Below are 14481 nucleotides of genomic sequence, written 5' to 3'. Positions count from 1 at the left end.
AGGTAGGTGGTATAGATGGTTTGATTGTATTTTCTTTGCGGCAATCGACACCCTTTATATAGTATTGGCTGAGCATGCAAGTTTACGCGGCTTAAAAGAATAATAATTGATGTATGCGATTTTGTTAAGAGGAATTTGACTATTTGAGAGATCCACTTGTTTAACCAATTCATTTTTTTTAAGTATCATTTTATTGACTCAAAGTTTCCATTTATAAAAACCGTTGAAATTGTTTATTAATAGGTTTTTTTTTTCTTTGTTGATTAAATAGGTTTAATTGATTTTAGCAAGATTTAATTAAGGGACTGTTTAGTTCATCAAAGGGAAAGGGAATGACTTAAACAAAGGGAAAGGATCGGAAAAGAATAGAATGTAATTCCCTTTGTTTTGCAATGTTGTTTGTTTTATACAATAATAAAATCACAACCACCATAAAAACTACCAATAATTCACTTTTCCTTTCCCTTTTTCTCCGGCCACTGTGAATATCCCAACCTTCCAGTCACCCCACTGTAACCAATCGCCGCCCCTCTCCCTCCCCACAGTTGACAAGGACAACCGTTGCAATCGTGGCCGTATGAAGGGGAGGTTGCAGTTCGACGACGAGGGTGGTGGGGAATCTTGGTTCGGTTGTGGGGAATCTTGCACCTAGGGTGTTTGGCTAGGCGTTTTACGAGGAGAAAAGAGGGTTTTTTAGGTTTTAGCGAGGACGGGGGAAGGTTTCGGGGGCGGCGAAAGGTGGGGAAGGGACGGTGGTGCAGTGGCTGGTTTTCCGGTGGTGTGGGTAGCTAGGTAGGTGGGTGGTCTGGTGGTTTCTATAGAATGGGAATGGAATTACCTAGGGGGTGAGGAATCAACTTAGAGAGATTTGGGGGAATGAAGAGGGTAAAGGGAATGGAAAAAAGACCTAACAAACGACAACAAAGGGAATGAGAGTAGTTGATTCCCATTTCCTTTGATGAATACCCCCAACCAAACGACCCCTAAGAGTAATGATATATACCGTCGTCCTTACAGCTGTAATTAATACTTAACCTTACGTTTCCGAATGCTATTGGTTCATAACAGTTTGATTTTAGCATTGTTCATTTATTAAATTTTACTACATTTATTTTACTAGAATGTATATACTCGTTTTTTTAGTAGGAAATTAGCAAAAGAATAACGTATCTCATTTTTACAACAAAAAATAGTTGTCCAAAATTCGATACATTTTTCTTACGCAAAACGAGGCACTTGCGTTATTTTTATGCTAATTTCGAGCTCAATTCAGATCCTTTAAAACTTAAAAGGCCTCTTAAGCCTTGTTGGAATATTTTTCAATATGTAAACCGATGAAAAAGTTAAATCGGACTGTAATTTACAATTTAAATGAACTTTTGGCTGCAATTCGCAATTTTTTTTAAAATGGATGTAATTTGCAAAATACTAACTTTAAACAAATGCAATTTGCAAATTTTCTTTTTTTAGTAATACATAATTGCAATGTAAAATATATATTGGCATGTATTTATGTTAGTCAATCTATACTGAGTGTTCAAGAACACAAGGAGTAATATATTATTATTACTTATTAATTAATGAAAAACAGGGTACTTAAATTAGGATTACATGACAAAATTACACGTAGGGTTATTACTTTCTTTTACCTAGTTATTAAAAAAAAAAAATTCAGTTTTTAGGCTTGAATGTATTTTTTTGGTATTATGCTTAAAATATATCCGTAATAGTGCTAGTACAATATTAGTAATGCCCCGTCAAAAAAAAAAAAAAAAAAAAAAAAACATTAGTAATGTAGCTTGACTTTCCTCTTAAAAGATGCTTGTATGATTTAAATCATTTAATAGTAATTTTTTTTTTCTGTATTATTAATTTGTCACCGGCATTCAGCCCCACAAAGTTGACTAAATACATGATAATATGAGATTAGAATTATTTTTAAAAAAATTGTCTGATGTCTGGTCTTATATTCAACTATTCAAGATATGTAGACCTTGTAACAAGCAGTGCTACATTTCAAATTATGTACAAGAGATTACGCAATAATAATGTATTAATTTGGCTAATTGTTTTCTTTATTGGGGTCACTTAGCTTGGTAATTATAAAATCTTTCAAGTTACATTTTTTTAATGATTAAAAGAGTCTTAAAATGAATAAAAGCTATACCATGGCCAATATATATATTTATATATATAATTTACCCTAATACAAAAAAATAAAAAAAAAATAAAAAAAATTATATACTTCTATGATAATACACTCTTTAAATAATTGAAAATCAGAGAGTGAGGGGTATATAGCTTAATTATTAGTTAGAATTTTCCTCTGAATTCCAGGAATGTTAAAGGCCAATTCTCATCACTTGATCATGTAATTTCTTCTGCAAAAACTTTTTTATACGCCCGGTTTACACTAATATTAGTGTACATCGAGTAATATAAGGGTAACTTTTAGCTAATTTTAGGGTAACTTTTTACCTTTTTTGGGTAACTTTAAACATAATACAATTTTTATATAAATAGATAACAAGAAAAGTTTTATAAAGTTAATTTAATTACATTCAATCACTAATAATTGATTTTTTGTCATTTAAAATGTGATTCTTTACTAATAAAGCGTAGATAATTTTTATTTGTATTGGGTTACTTTTATGCATATTGGGATAACTTTTATTCATTTCAAGGATAACTTTTGCTCATTTTAGGGTAACTTTATATTGGATGTACAATATTTTATTGTACATACGATTTTTTTTAAAGTTTATCATTTCTTCCAAACCAAAAAAAAAAAAAAAATCAAATCTCAAATGCATGAGATTTGAGTAGGTGTTTTCGGCGTTGTGGTTGAATCACTCTACAATCATATAAAAGATTAATAATATTTAATTTCTATTACTGATCTTTACATCAGGGTTTGGATTTCATTTTAGCTACCGATTATTGTGAGTGTTTAATTAAGGAAAAATATTGTGTAGAATGGACTCACGTGAGTCCAATCATACAAAAAACAAATTTGTTAGAAATTAGATAAAATGGTTAGATATTAGTTAATAAGTATCAAAAATTAGATAATAAGGAGTTAGTATTATAAAATCCTGGATCATATACTCCATACCAATTATGATTGAGTTATTTTGCCTAAACCTTATGTTATTTTGCTTAAAACTTGTGTTATTTTGCTTAAACAGTATGTTATTTACTTATTTACTTCAACATGTATAAAAAAAACAAAAAAAGCATGCAAGAACGAAATAATATGTACTTATTTAAAAAAATAACATATATATAAATTGAAATAATAAGAAAATCCTATCAAAATAACATGAATTTTATAAACTTGGAGTACATTGAAATGATCGATGTTGAATATATATATATATATATATATATATATATATATATATATATATATATATATATATATATATATATATATTCGTATATGCAAGTATAAAATAACATGAACTTATTTCAAAATATCATATATATATATATATATCAAAATAATAAGAAGTTAACATCAAAATAACTTTAATTTTATAAACCTGGACTACCATGCATGGTACTCTAGGAGTAACATAGAAATTACGGATAATAAGTGTCAGAAATTAGATATTATTGGTCGGGTATTAGATAATAAGTATCAGGAATTAGATAATATTGGTCAGATATTAGATAATAAGTATCAAATATTAAATAATAAGTGTCAAAAATTAAAAAATATTGATCAGATATTAGAAAATATTAATCAGATATTAGACATATAGTCGGTAAATACACAGCTGCTGCAGTAGAAAGCCATACTGCAATTAGTGATCTGAAAACCAGCAACAGACCTTCATGACCAAGGGATTATTATGCACTGTGAAATCAAGTGATGAGCAAATGAAGGTCACGCTACCATCTCAACCACGTTTGCTGTTTGCACGAAGGACTAAGAGAAAATGAAAATTTTCAATCAACAATCAAATACAGAGCATGGAACAAGGCAGTAACAGATTAAACAAGGGTGCACATCAAAACTTGAACAGAAAAATTAAACATTTGAAGCAAGGGTGGAGTAGTGACTAAGAGTTGTTTGATTGGTGCGTGTTGTACGATGGATGGAGCAGCAAGTAGGGGTTTTGGCTAGGCGAGTGGTGGACGGTACTACGGTAAGGAGTTGGGGATGGGAGGGGGAAGGTGGTCATTGGCCACCGGCAAATGTCTAGGTACTGGTAGTGGTAGTGGGTGAGGAATGGGTGTGTATGCATTATAAACGGGACTCACGTGAAACGGTCTCACGCAAAACCTTCTCTTATATTAAAGGGTGCCTCCTCAACTCTCTTCGATCTCTGTCTTTGAGGGTTTTTCGGCTGTCTTTTGCGCCAAAAATAATCTAAATTCTTCAAAAATTAAAATATTTTCAATCCTTATTCTTTTATTCAATTTTTTTTTTCTTGCTTTGTTCTATCCTTCTAGGAGAGTCTTCTGTCCAATTTCTTGGAATTTTGGTTTTAACCTATGGATGAGATTTTTTCTTACGATTTTCATTATTGGGAAGGTGATTTGGATTCACATAGTCCAGTTCAGGTTCAGGTCTTGTCAGCAGCTTTATAATCAAAACAAACATCACTGCATAATGTGAAAGTTTAACTAGCTCACTCTACTTGAGAAGATAAAAATACATCAAAATCAATGCTCACATCAAGCTTGAAGCTAGCGTTGGAGTATGAGCTATGCTGAAATTGCAAAAAAGTTATGATTTTGATTGTTAGAGTATTGTTCTTTTCTCTAAATTTGTGGTTTATATATGTATATTATCAATGTAGATGTCATATGACTAATAATTATTAATAAAAATATTTTCCCGTTTTAAAAAAAAATATATTATCTACTTATATATATAGATGTTTCATTTATTCCATTTTCATATTTTGGTGTCAATGTTTATTGAAAATATGGGTATGGGCTACATTTTCCATCAAGAGAAAAAGTCTACAAAATTTCAGACCAAAAGCATGTAACAAAATGATTATGGGTCTCACTCTAATACATGTTATATATGGGTTTGGGTCGCACCGTCTCTAAGGGATAATCCGCTTTACGAGTTCAAGAAGATTCCATCATAATACCATATTGTAATTAAAGGATTAGAATATTAGCCTTTAAACTATATTTAATACTACTATACAAGAAAAGGATCGACCTAGTTCCGATGGATATATAGCTTCCAAGGACCTGACCCTTTAACATGGTATCACAACTGGGTATATGGGAGATCATGCCAGATCCACACTTCAAACTGATCAAAGAACTCCTATGTAAAGGGGTATGATAGAGTGTATAAATCGATCTTAGGATTCAATTCAATCATCATTTAAGATTTTGGATATCGTTATCTGTTGATGTCTTTGATTTATTCTACGTTTTTTTTTTCTCAAAAAAAAAAAAAAAAAAAAAAAAAAAAGATTAAGTTTGTCTTTTTTTATTTTTTATTTTTAGGAAATGTTAGCCGAGCAATTTTATTAAATTAAATAAAAACTTAGAGGAATAATTTGAACCCTATATAACACATATTGATCCAATGAATTAAATGCGCCAAGTCTGGCCTTAATTTATATTTTTTAAAAAAGGACCTTAATCTAATTACGTTGTCAAAAGTGAAAAGCATACATTAAATGCATAAGTTGACCTACATTCTTAAGGGAATAAATCAAAAGACATCAACAGATAACGATATCCATGCATATGTTATACGCGATAGACTCTGACTAACATAAGATCAAAAATTCAAGAAGGGAGTATAAAGAAAAGATAAATTATACTTATTAATCTTGAGAACATATAATTAGAAGTATAAAATATGAAATTTTACAATTACTTTGTTGTTACAAAACATGTAAAGTGGGATATGTATGTACCCTTTATTATCACAAATTTATGAATAATTGTGTTGGACATTGAAATAAATCGAGAGCTTAGAAATAAGTATTAAGAGCCCAGGAGTAGCTAAAGATGGATATCAAGCTGTGCCAAAGATTCGCTTCATCCGCATAACTTCCTTACGACTCAAAAGTGTAATATCCTGGGCAATGTCAGCAGGTAAATTCCCAGCAAATAAAGCGGTAGGAGTGAGTTGTAATGCAGGGTTTGCACCATTCAGACTGACATAGGCAGTAGCCGGAGTTTTACCAACGTTAATTTGGAAGTGAAGCATGGCCTGTGGAAACACCATGACATCACCAACCTCTAATCTTTTATAGTATGCGGTGTTGTTGGTGTCAATAAACCCTGCTATGATTGAACCTTTCACTAAAAGAAGAACTTCTGACGTACGATGGGAGTGTACTGGGATCACTCCTCCTACAGCAAAGTCTAACCTGGCCATAGATATACCTAAACCATTAAAGGCCGGGAACACATCAGAAAATGCTAGTGTCACATTGTTCCCAAATACGTTATTGGGTGTTTTTTCACCACGGAAACCTGTGTAAACAAAATCATCAGTTGTGACTTCAGCAGGATCTTTGCAAGCATATCCTTCATGTCCTCTAGGAAGACTAAGATCTCCAACACAAAAGTCGAGTTCTATAGCATGTGAGAGAGACGATAGGAGACAAAAGACAAAGAAAAATGAAAGATTTCTCATTTTCTTAGAAGCTAGAAATCGGTGGTACAAATGGTGGACAAAATGAGAGAAGTAAAGAGGTAGGTGGTTAAGATGGTTTGATTGTATTTTCATTGCGGCAATCGACACCCTTTATATAGTATTGGCTGAGCATGCAAGTTTACGCGGCTTAAAAGAATAATAAATGATTTATGCGATAATGTTAAGAGGAATTTGACTATTTGAGAGATCCACTTGTTTAACCAATTCAATTTTTTTAAGTATCATTTTATTGACTCAAAGTTTCCATTTATAAAAACCGTTGAAATTGTTTATTAATAGGGTTTTTTTTTCATTGTTGATTGAACAGGTTTAATTGATTTTAGCAAGATTTAATTAAGGGACTGTTTAGTTCATCAAAGGGAAAGGGAATGACTTAAACAAAGGGAACGAATCGGAAAAGAATAGAATGTAATTCCCTTTGTTTGGCAATGTTGTTTGTTTTATACAGCAATAAAATCACAACCACCATACAACCACCATAAAAACTACAAATTCACTTTTCCTTTCCCTTTTTATCCGGCCACTGTGAATATCCCAACCATCCAGTCATCCCACCGAAACCCAACGCCGCCCCTCTCCCTCCCCACGAACCCTAGCCCTCAAGAAAGCTCATCAATGGCTGCACAACTGACAAGGACAACCGTTGTAATCACGGCCGTATAAAGGGGAGGTTACAGTTCGGCGACGAGGGTGGTGGGGAATTTTCAATCGGTGGTGGGGAATCTTGCGCCTAGGGTGTTCGGCTGGGCGTTTTACGAGGAGAAAAGAGGGTTTTTTGAGGTTTTAGCGGATACGGGGGAAGGTTTTGGAGGCGGCGAGGGGTGGCAAAAGGTGGGCAAAAGACGGTGGTGCAGTGGCTAGTTTTCCGGTGGTGTGGTTAGGTAGGTGGGTGCCGTAGTGTGGTGGTTGCTAAATTTTACTACATTTATTTTACTACAATTTATATACTCATATTTATTAGTAGGAAATTTGCAAAAAAAACGTATCTCATTTTTACATAAAAAAAAATAGTTGTCCAAAAATCGATACATTTTTGTTACGCAAAACGAGGCACTTACGTTATATTTTTGCTAATTTCGAGCTCAATTCAGATCATTTAAAACTTAAATGGCCTCTTAAGCCTTAACCGAATGATTTTCAATACGTAAACCGATGAAAAAGTTAAATCGGACTGCAATTTACAATTTATAAAAACTTTTGGGCTGCAATTTGCAATTTTTTTTAAATGGCTATAATTTGCAAAATACTAACTTTAAATAAATGCAATTTGCAAATTTTTCTTTTTAGTAATACATTATTGCAATGTAAAATATATATATATCCGTAATAGTTCTAGTACAGTATTAGGCCCTGTTCTTTTGAGCTTCTGGACAGAGTAGAGCAGGGGTCAGCAGAGCAGACAAGATTAAATTTCAGCAGAGCAGAGCAGATTTTAGGATAGCAGAGTAGAGCAGAGCAGAGCAGAGCAGAGCAAAGTAGAGCAGAGCAGAGCAGAGCCGAGCCGAGCAGAGTAGAGCAGAGTAGATTTCAACATTATTATTAATACTATTATTAATGTTATTATTATTATTATTATTATTATTATTATTATTATTATTTGAAATTTCTAAACATAACTGGTGAACATTAAGTTACTTATAATGCTAATTTTTTCATTATTATTATTATTATTATTATTATTATTATAAAAAACAAAATGTACAGAGTCAATCAATTTACAAGAAATTGGTAGGGAGCCGAGATACAATCTGGGCCCCCACCCCTCTAGCTATAGCGAACCCGATCCTGCTGAAGATGTGAGCAGCTGCACGAGCACCAATATCCTGAGTCTTAGCGAACGCCTGAACCCGCTTCAGCAACGCAATAGCATCCTTCTCTAATTCCCCCAACGAAGAAAAGGAGAAAGGAAGAAAACCATAGCCAATAGCCCTGCAACGCGCCCCATACTTGTCCCGCTTCCGCTGAGCCGCCGCCGACACAACACCACCAGGAACGAAGTCAGACAACCCCGATTGTGACAAAGGTGAAGACCCCGTCAAATCAACACATACATCAAGGCCTCTATCCCAGGAATAAAGCAGCACATCTGCAGGTCGTAGAGCCCCGCCGTTTCCTCCAATCAACCCAATGTTAACCTCCTTTCGAGCAGAGATTCCAGACCGAATACAAATATCAACAAGGGTGTCACGAACAACATTGTGCCGATGTTTAATACCCATCATCCCAGCACAAGACACTGCATGATCCCCATAAATATCCCCGTCAAAAACCCTAGAGCAAGCAGAAACCCATAAATAGACACTGCATGTTTATTATTATTATTATTATTATTATTATTATTATTATTATTATTATTATTATTACTACTACTACTACTATTATTATTATTATTATTATTACTACTACTACTACTATTATTACTATTATTATTATTATTATTATTATTATTATTATTATTATTATTATTATTATTATTATTATTATTATTATTATTATTATTATTATTATTATTATTATTATTATTATTATTATTATTATACGCTTTAGGTGAGTGAAAACATAAATATATGTGTACCATATTTAACATATGTTAATAGTGAAAAGATAAAAGACAACGGTTTACTTATATTTATTTCACAAAAAAATTAAAATAAAATGATTTAATGAGTAATAATTATTTTACTTATAAATTTGTCTTAATCATATATTTTTTACCCTAAAAATAATAATAATATACAAAGTACTACTTGAAAACAACCTCTTTTTTTTTAATCTTAAAATGTATGGAAAGGTTTGAAAAATAATTCAACTCAATGAACTAACAATCAATACCCACATAAAATTTTTCTACACATTATGATTCTAATACCAAATGTTTATAAAAGAATTGTTATTAATTGTTATAATTATTATTTATTTATTTGAAAAATTATTATAATTATTAGAAATTATTAATTAATAATATTATTAAATATTAATTTTTAATAGTTTGAATTATTAAATATTATTATTGATAATTATTATTAATAATTATTATGATTAATAAATATTAATTATTATTAATATTAATAATTATTAAAATTATTTTTAATAATAATATTAATTTTTATTATAATTATTCAAAATAATAAATTATTATCATCAATACATTATTAATTATTATTATTGAATATTAATTATTATTGTTGTTCTTATTAATTATTATTTGAAAATAGAGCAGAGCAGAGCAGAGTCGAGCAGAGCAGAACAGATTTCTTTTGAGCAGAGCAGAGTAGATCAGGGCTCAATAGAGCAGAGCAAAGCAGAGCAGAGCAGAACAACTCTAAAGAACGGGGCCTTAGTAATGTAGCTTGACTTTCCTCTTTAAATATGCTTCGTATGATTTAAATCATTTAATAGTAATTTTTTTTTCCCGGTATTATTAATTTGTCACCGGCATTCAGCCCCACAAAGTTGACTAAATACATGATAATATGAGACTAGAATTATTTTTAAAAAATTGCCTAATGTCTGGTCTTATATTCAAGATATGTAGACCTTGTAACAAGCAATGCTATATTTCAAATTACGTACAAGAGATTGCAATAATAATGTATTAATTTGGCTAATTGTTTTTTTTTTTCGGGGTCACTTGGTAATTATAACAATCTTTCAAGTTACATTTTTTTAATTATTAAAAGTTAGTCTTAAATGAATAAAAGCTACACCTATATATATATATATATAATTTACCCTAATACAAAAAAAAAATTATATACTTTATTGATAATACACTCTTTAAATAATTGAATATCACAGAGTGAGGGGTATATAGCTTAATTATTGGTTAGAGTTTTCCTCTCGGTTCCAGGAATTTTAAAGGCCAATTCTCATTACTTGATCATGTAATTTCTTCAGCAAAACTTTTGTATACACCCGGTTTACATTAATATTAATGTACATTGAGCAATATAAGGGTAACTTTTAGCTAATTTTAGGGTAACTTTTTGCCTTTTTTGGGTAACTTTAAACATAATACAATTTTTATATAAATAGATAACAAGAAAAGTTTTATAAAGGTAATTTAATTACATTCAATCACTAATAATTGGTTTTTTGTCATTTAAATTGTGATTCTTTACTAATAAAGCGTAGATAATTTTTATTTGTATTGGTTACTTTTATGCATATTGGGATAACTTTTATTCATTTCAAGGATAACTTTTGTTCATTTTAGGGTAACTTTATATTGGATGTACAAGTACATCTGATTTGTTTAAAAGTTTATCATTTCTTCCAAACCAAAAAAAAAAAAAAAAAAAAAAACAAAAACAAAAAAAACAAAAAAAAAAAATCAAATCTCAAATGCCTGAGATTTAAGAGTTGGTGTTTTCAAAGTTGTGGTTGAATCACTCAGCAATCTTATAAAAGATTAATAATACTCCCTCCGTTTCAATTTGTTAGTCCCATATACTATTTTGGGCGTTTGAAAAAGATGTACCCATATTGAATGTATTCCACTTTTAACTTAGTTTTTATTTCCTATTTTATACATATTAAATTCTGATTGGTTAAATTAATTTATATATTGTGCATTGATGACATGACTCTAAGTATAGAAATTATTCCCTTGAATTATGCAATTATAGTTGACGGTTTTCTAAAAAAATCAAAAAAAAAATTAAATAAGTTAAAACTATTTATGAATTGTTTTTTATTTTAATGTTAGATTCCAAATATTTTTCTTTTCTTATTTTATGTGATTGAAACGGAGGGAGTATTTAATTTCAATTATTGATGTTTACATTAGGATTTGGATTTCATTTTAGTTACCGATTATTGTGAGTGTTTAATTAAGGAAAAATATTGTGTAGAACGGACTCACGCGAGTCCAATCATACAAAAAAAAAAATATTGTTAGAAATAAATTAGATAATAATGGTCAGATATTAGATAATAAGTATCATAAATTAGATAATAAGGAGTTAGTATTATATACCCCTGCATCATGTACTCCATACCAATTATGATTAAGTTATTTTACCTAAACCTTATGTTATTTTGCTTAAACATTATGTTATTTACTTATTTACTTCAACATGTATAAAAAAAAAAAAAGAAGCATGCAAGAACGAAATAACATGTACTTTTTAAAAAATAACATATATATAAATTGAAATAATAAGAAAATCCTATCAAAATGACATGAATTTTATAAACTTGGAGTACATTGAAATGATCGATGTTGAATATTAAGAATATATATATATATATATATGCAAGTATAAAATAACATGTACTTATTTCAAAATAACATACATAAAAATCAAAATAATAAGAGGTTAACATCAAAATAACTTAAATTTTATAAACTTAGAGTACCATGCATGGTACACTCCAGGAGTAACATAGAAATTACAGATAATAAGTGTCAGAAATTAGATACTATTGATCAGGTATTACATAATAATTATCATAAATTAGATAATATTGGTCAAAAATAATAAGTGTCAAAAATTAAAAAAAATATTGATCGGGTTTTATAAAATATTGATCAGATATTAGACATATAGTCGGTAAATACACAGTTGTTGCAATAGAAAGCCTTACTGCATTTAGTGATCTGAAAACCAGCAACAGAGCTTCATGACCAAGGGATTATTATGCACTGTGAAATCAAGTGATGAGCAAATGACAGTCACGCTACCGTCTCAACCACGTTTGTTATTTGCACGAAGGACTAAGAGAAAATGAAAATTTTCCATCAACAATCAAATACAGAGCATGAACCAAGGCAGTAACAGATTAAACACGGGTGCACATCAAAACTTGAACAGAAAGGATTAACATTTGAAGCAAGGGTAGAGTAGCAACTAAGAGTTGTTCGATTGGTGCGTGCTGTGTGCAACGGATGGAGCAGCGAGTAGGGGTTTTGGCTAAGCGAGTGGTGGACGGTACTACGGGTAAGGAGTTGGGGATGGAGGGGGAAGGTGGTCATTGGCCACTAGCAGATGCCTAGGTACTGGTAGTGGCAGTGGGTGAGAAATGGGTGTGTGCATTATAAAAGGGACTCACGTGAAACGGTCACACGCAAAACCTTCTCTTATCTTAAAGTGTGCCTCCTCAACTCTCTTCGATCTCTTGAGGGTTTTTCGGCTGACTTTTACGCCGAAAATAATCTAAATTCTTCGAAAATTAAAATATTTTCAATCCTTATTCTTTTATTCAATTTAGTTTTTTGTTCTCTTGCTTTGTTCTATCCTTCTAGGAGAGTCCTCTGTCCAATTTCTTGGAATTTTGGTTTTAACCTATCGATGAGATTTTTTTTTTTAAAAAAAAATTCATTATTGGGAAGGTGATTTGGATTCACATAGTACATGTCAGGTTTAGGTCTTGTCATCACCTTTATAATCAAAACATCACTGCATAATGTGAAAGTTTAGCTAGCTCACTCCAGTTGAGAAGATAAAAAGACATCGAAATCAATGCTGACATCAAGCTTGATGCTAGCGTTGGAGTATGAGCTATGCCGAAATTGCAAAAAAGTTATTTTGACTGTTAGAGTTATGTTCTTTTCTCTAAATTTGTGGTTTATATATGTATATTATCAATGTAGATGTCATATGACTAATAATTATTAATGAAAGTATTTTCCTGTTTTTTTTTTTTTTTTTTTTTTTAAAAAATTATCTACTTATATATATAGATGTTTCATTTATTCCATTTTCGTATTTTGGTGTTAATATTTTTATTGAAAATATGGGTATGGGCTACATTTTCCATCAAGAGAGAAAGTCTACAAAATTTCATACCAAAAGCATGTAACAAAATGATTATGGGTCTCACTCTAATACATGTTAAATATGGGTTTGGGTCGCACCGTCACTAAGGGATAATCCACTTTACGAGTTCAAGGAAATTCCATCATAATACCATATTGTAATAAAAGGATTAGACTCTTAGCCTTTAAACAATATTTAATACTACTATACAAGAAAAGGATCGACCTTGTTCCGATGGATATATAGCTTCCAAGGACTTGACCCTTTAACATGGTATCACAACTGGATATATGGGAGATCATACCACGTCCACACTTCAAACTGATCAAAGAGCTCCTATGTAAAGGGGCGTGATAGAGTATATAAATCAATCTTAGGATTCAATTCAACCATCCGTTAAGATTTTGGATATTGTTATCTGTTGATATAAAAATTCTAGCGCAGTCGTCGACTACGGTCAACTACGAACGACTACACTTCAAGATTAAATTTGAACCGTTGATATATTAGTTGTTTAATCCTAGCCACCCAATCCAACACCTAAGCTACACAGTCATCAAGGGATTGTTTGTTTAATTTTTTTTTTCCAGCATGAATATTTTTTTATTAAAAAAAATTTAACAAATTTTAAACGTTCCATCTTCAACCTAAATCATCTTTCACATTATAAACCTTTGTAATTTGTATGAATATGAATATCATATTCAACCTCTGTCATCTTCATCAAACCTTCATCTTCAACAACAAAAACATTTATCCTCCAAAATCTAAAAATAAAAAATTCATTAAAGTGTTGTTTGGTTAAATTATTAAGGAATAAATATCCATACGCATGTAATTAGCGTTAGTTTCCATTATGTTCAACTCAAGTTAGTTTCAATTATGTTCAACTCAACCTTTTCATCAATGGTTCTTAAAAAAAAAAAAAAAAAAAAAAAAAAAAAAAAAAAACCTCCATTGTCAACCTTAACCTGTAAATATTTCAAACTTTATCGTCGTCATCAATTATGTGAAATTAGAAAATTAAATTATAATCATGACATTAATGTCTACGTTTTTTAGTCAATA

General features: G+C 30.7%; 1 protein-coding gene across 1 annotated transcript; it reads right to left on the bottom strand.

Annotated features, from left to right (window-relative positions):
• Window positions 1-5807: 5807 nt before the first annotated feature.
• On the bottom strand, window positions 5808-6699 carry LOC145634523 (auxin-binding protein ABP19a-like). The gene has a single exon (XM_081685946.1). The coding sequence runs from the start codon at window positions 6629-6631 to the stop codon at window positions 6005-6007; it is 627 nt and encodes a 208-aa protein (XP_081542072.1). The 5' UTR covers window positions 6632-6699; the 3' UTR covers window positions 5808-6004.
• Between the last annotated feature and the right edge of the window lie 7782 nt (window positions 6700-14481).

The sequence above is a fragment of the Chenopodium album genome, chromosome 6 (genome assembly GCF_948465745.1).
Source record: "Chenopodium album chromosome 6, dcCheAlbu1.1, whole genome shotgun sequence".
Classification (NCBI taxonomy): domain Eukaryota; kingdom Viridiplantae; phylum Streptophyta; class Magnoliopsida; order Caryophyllales; family Amaranthaceae; genus Chenopodium; species Chenopodium album.
This window is presented reverse-complemented; position numbering and strand designations above follow the sequence as displayed.

Excerpts from the sequence above, each read along its gene's own strand:
- LOC145634523 (XM_081685946.1), bottom strand. The coding sequence starts at position 6,631 with ATGAGAAATCTTTCATTTTTCTTTGTCTTTTGTCTCCTATCGTCTCTC.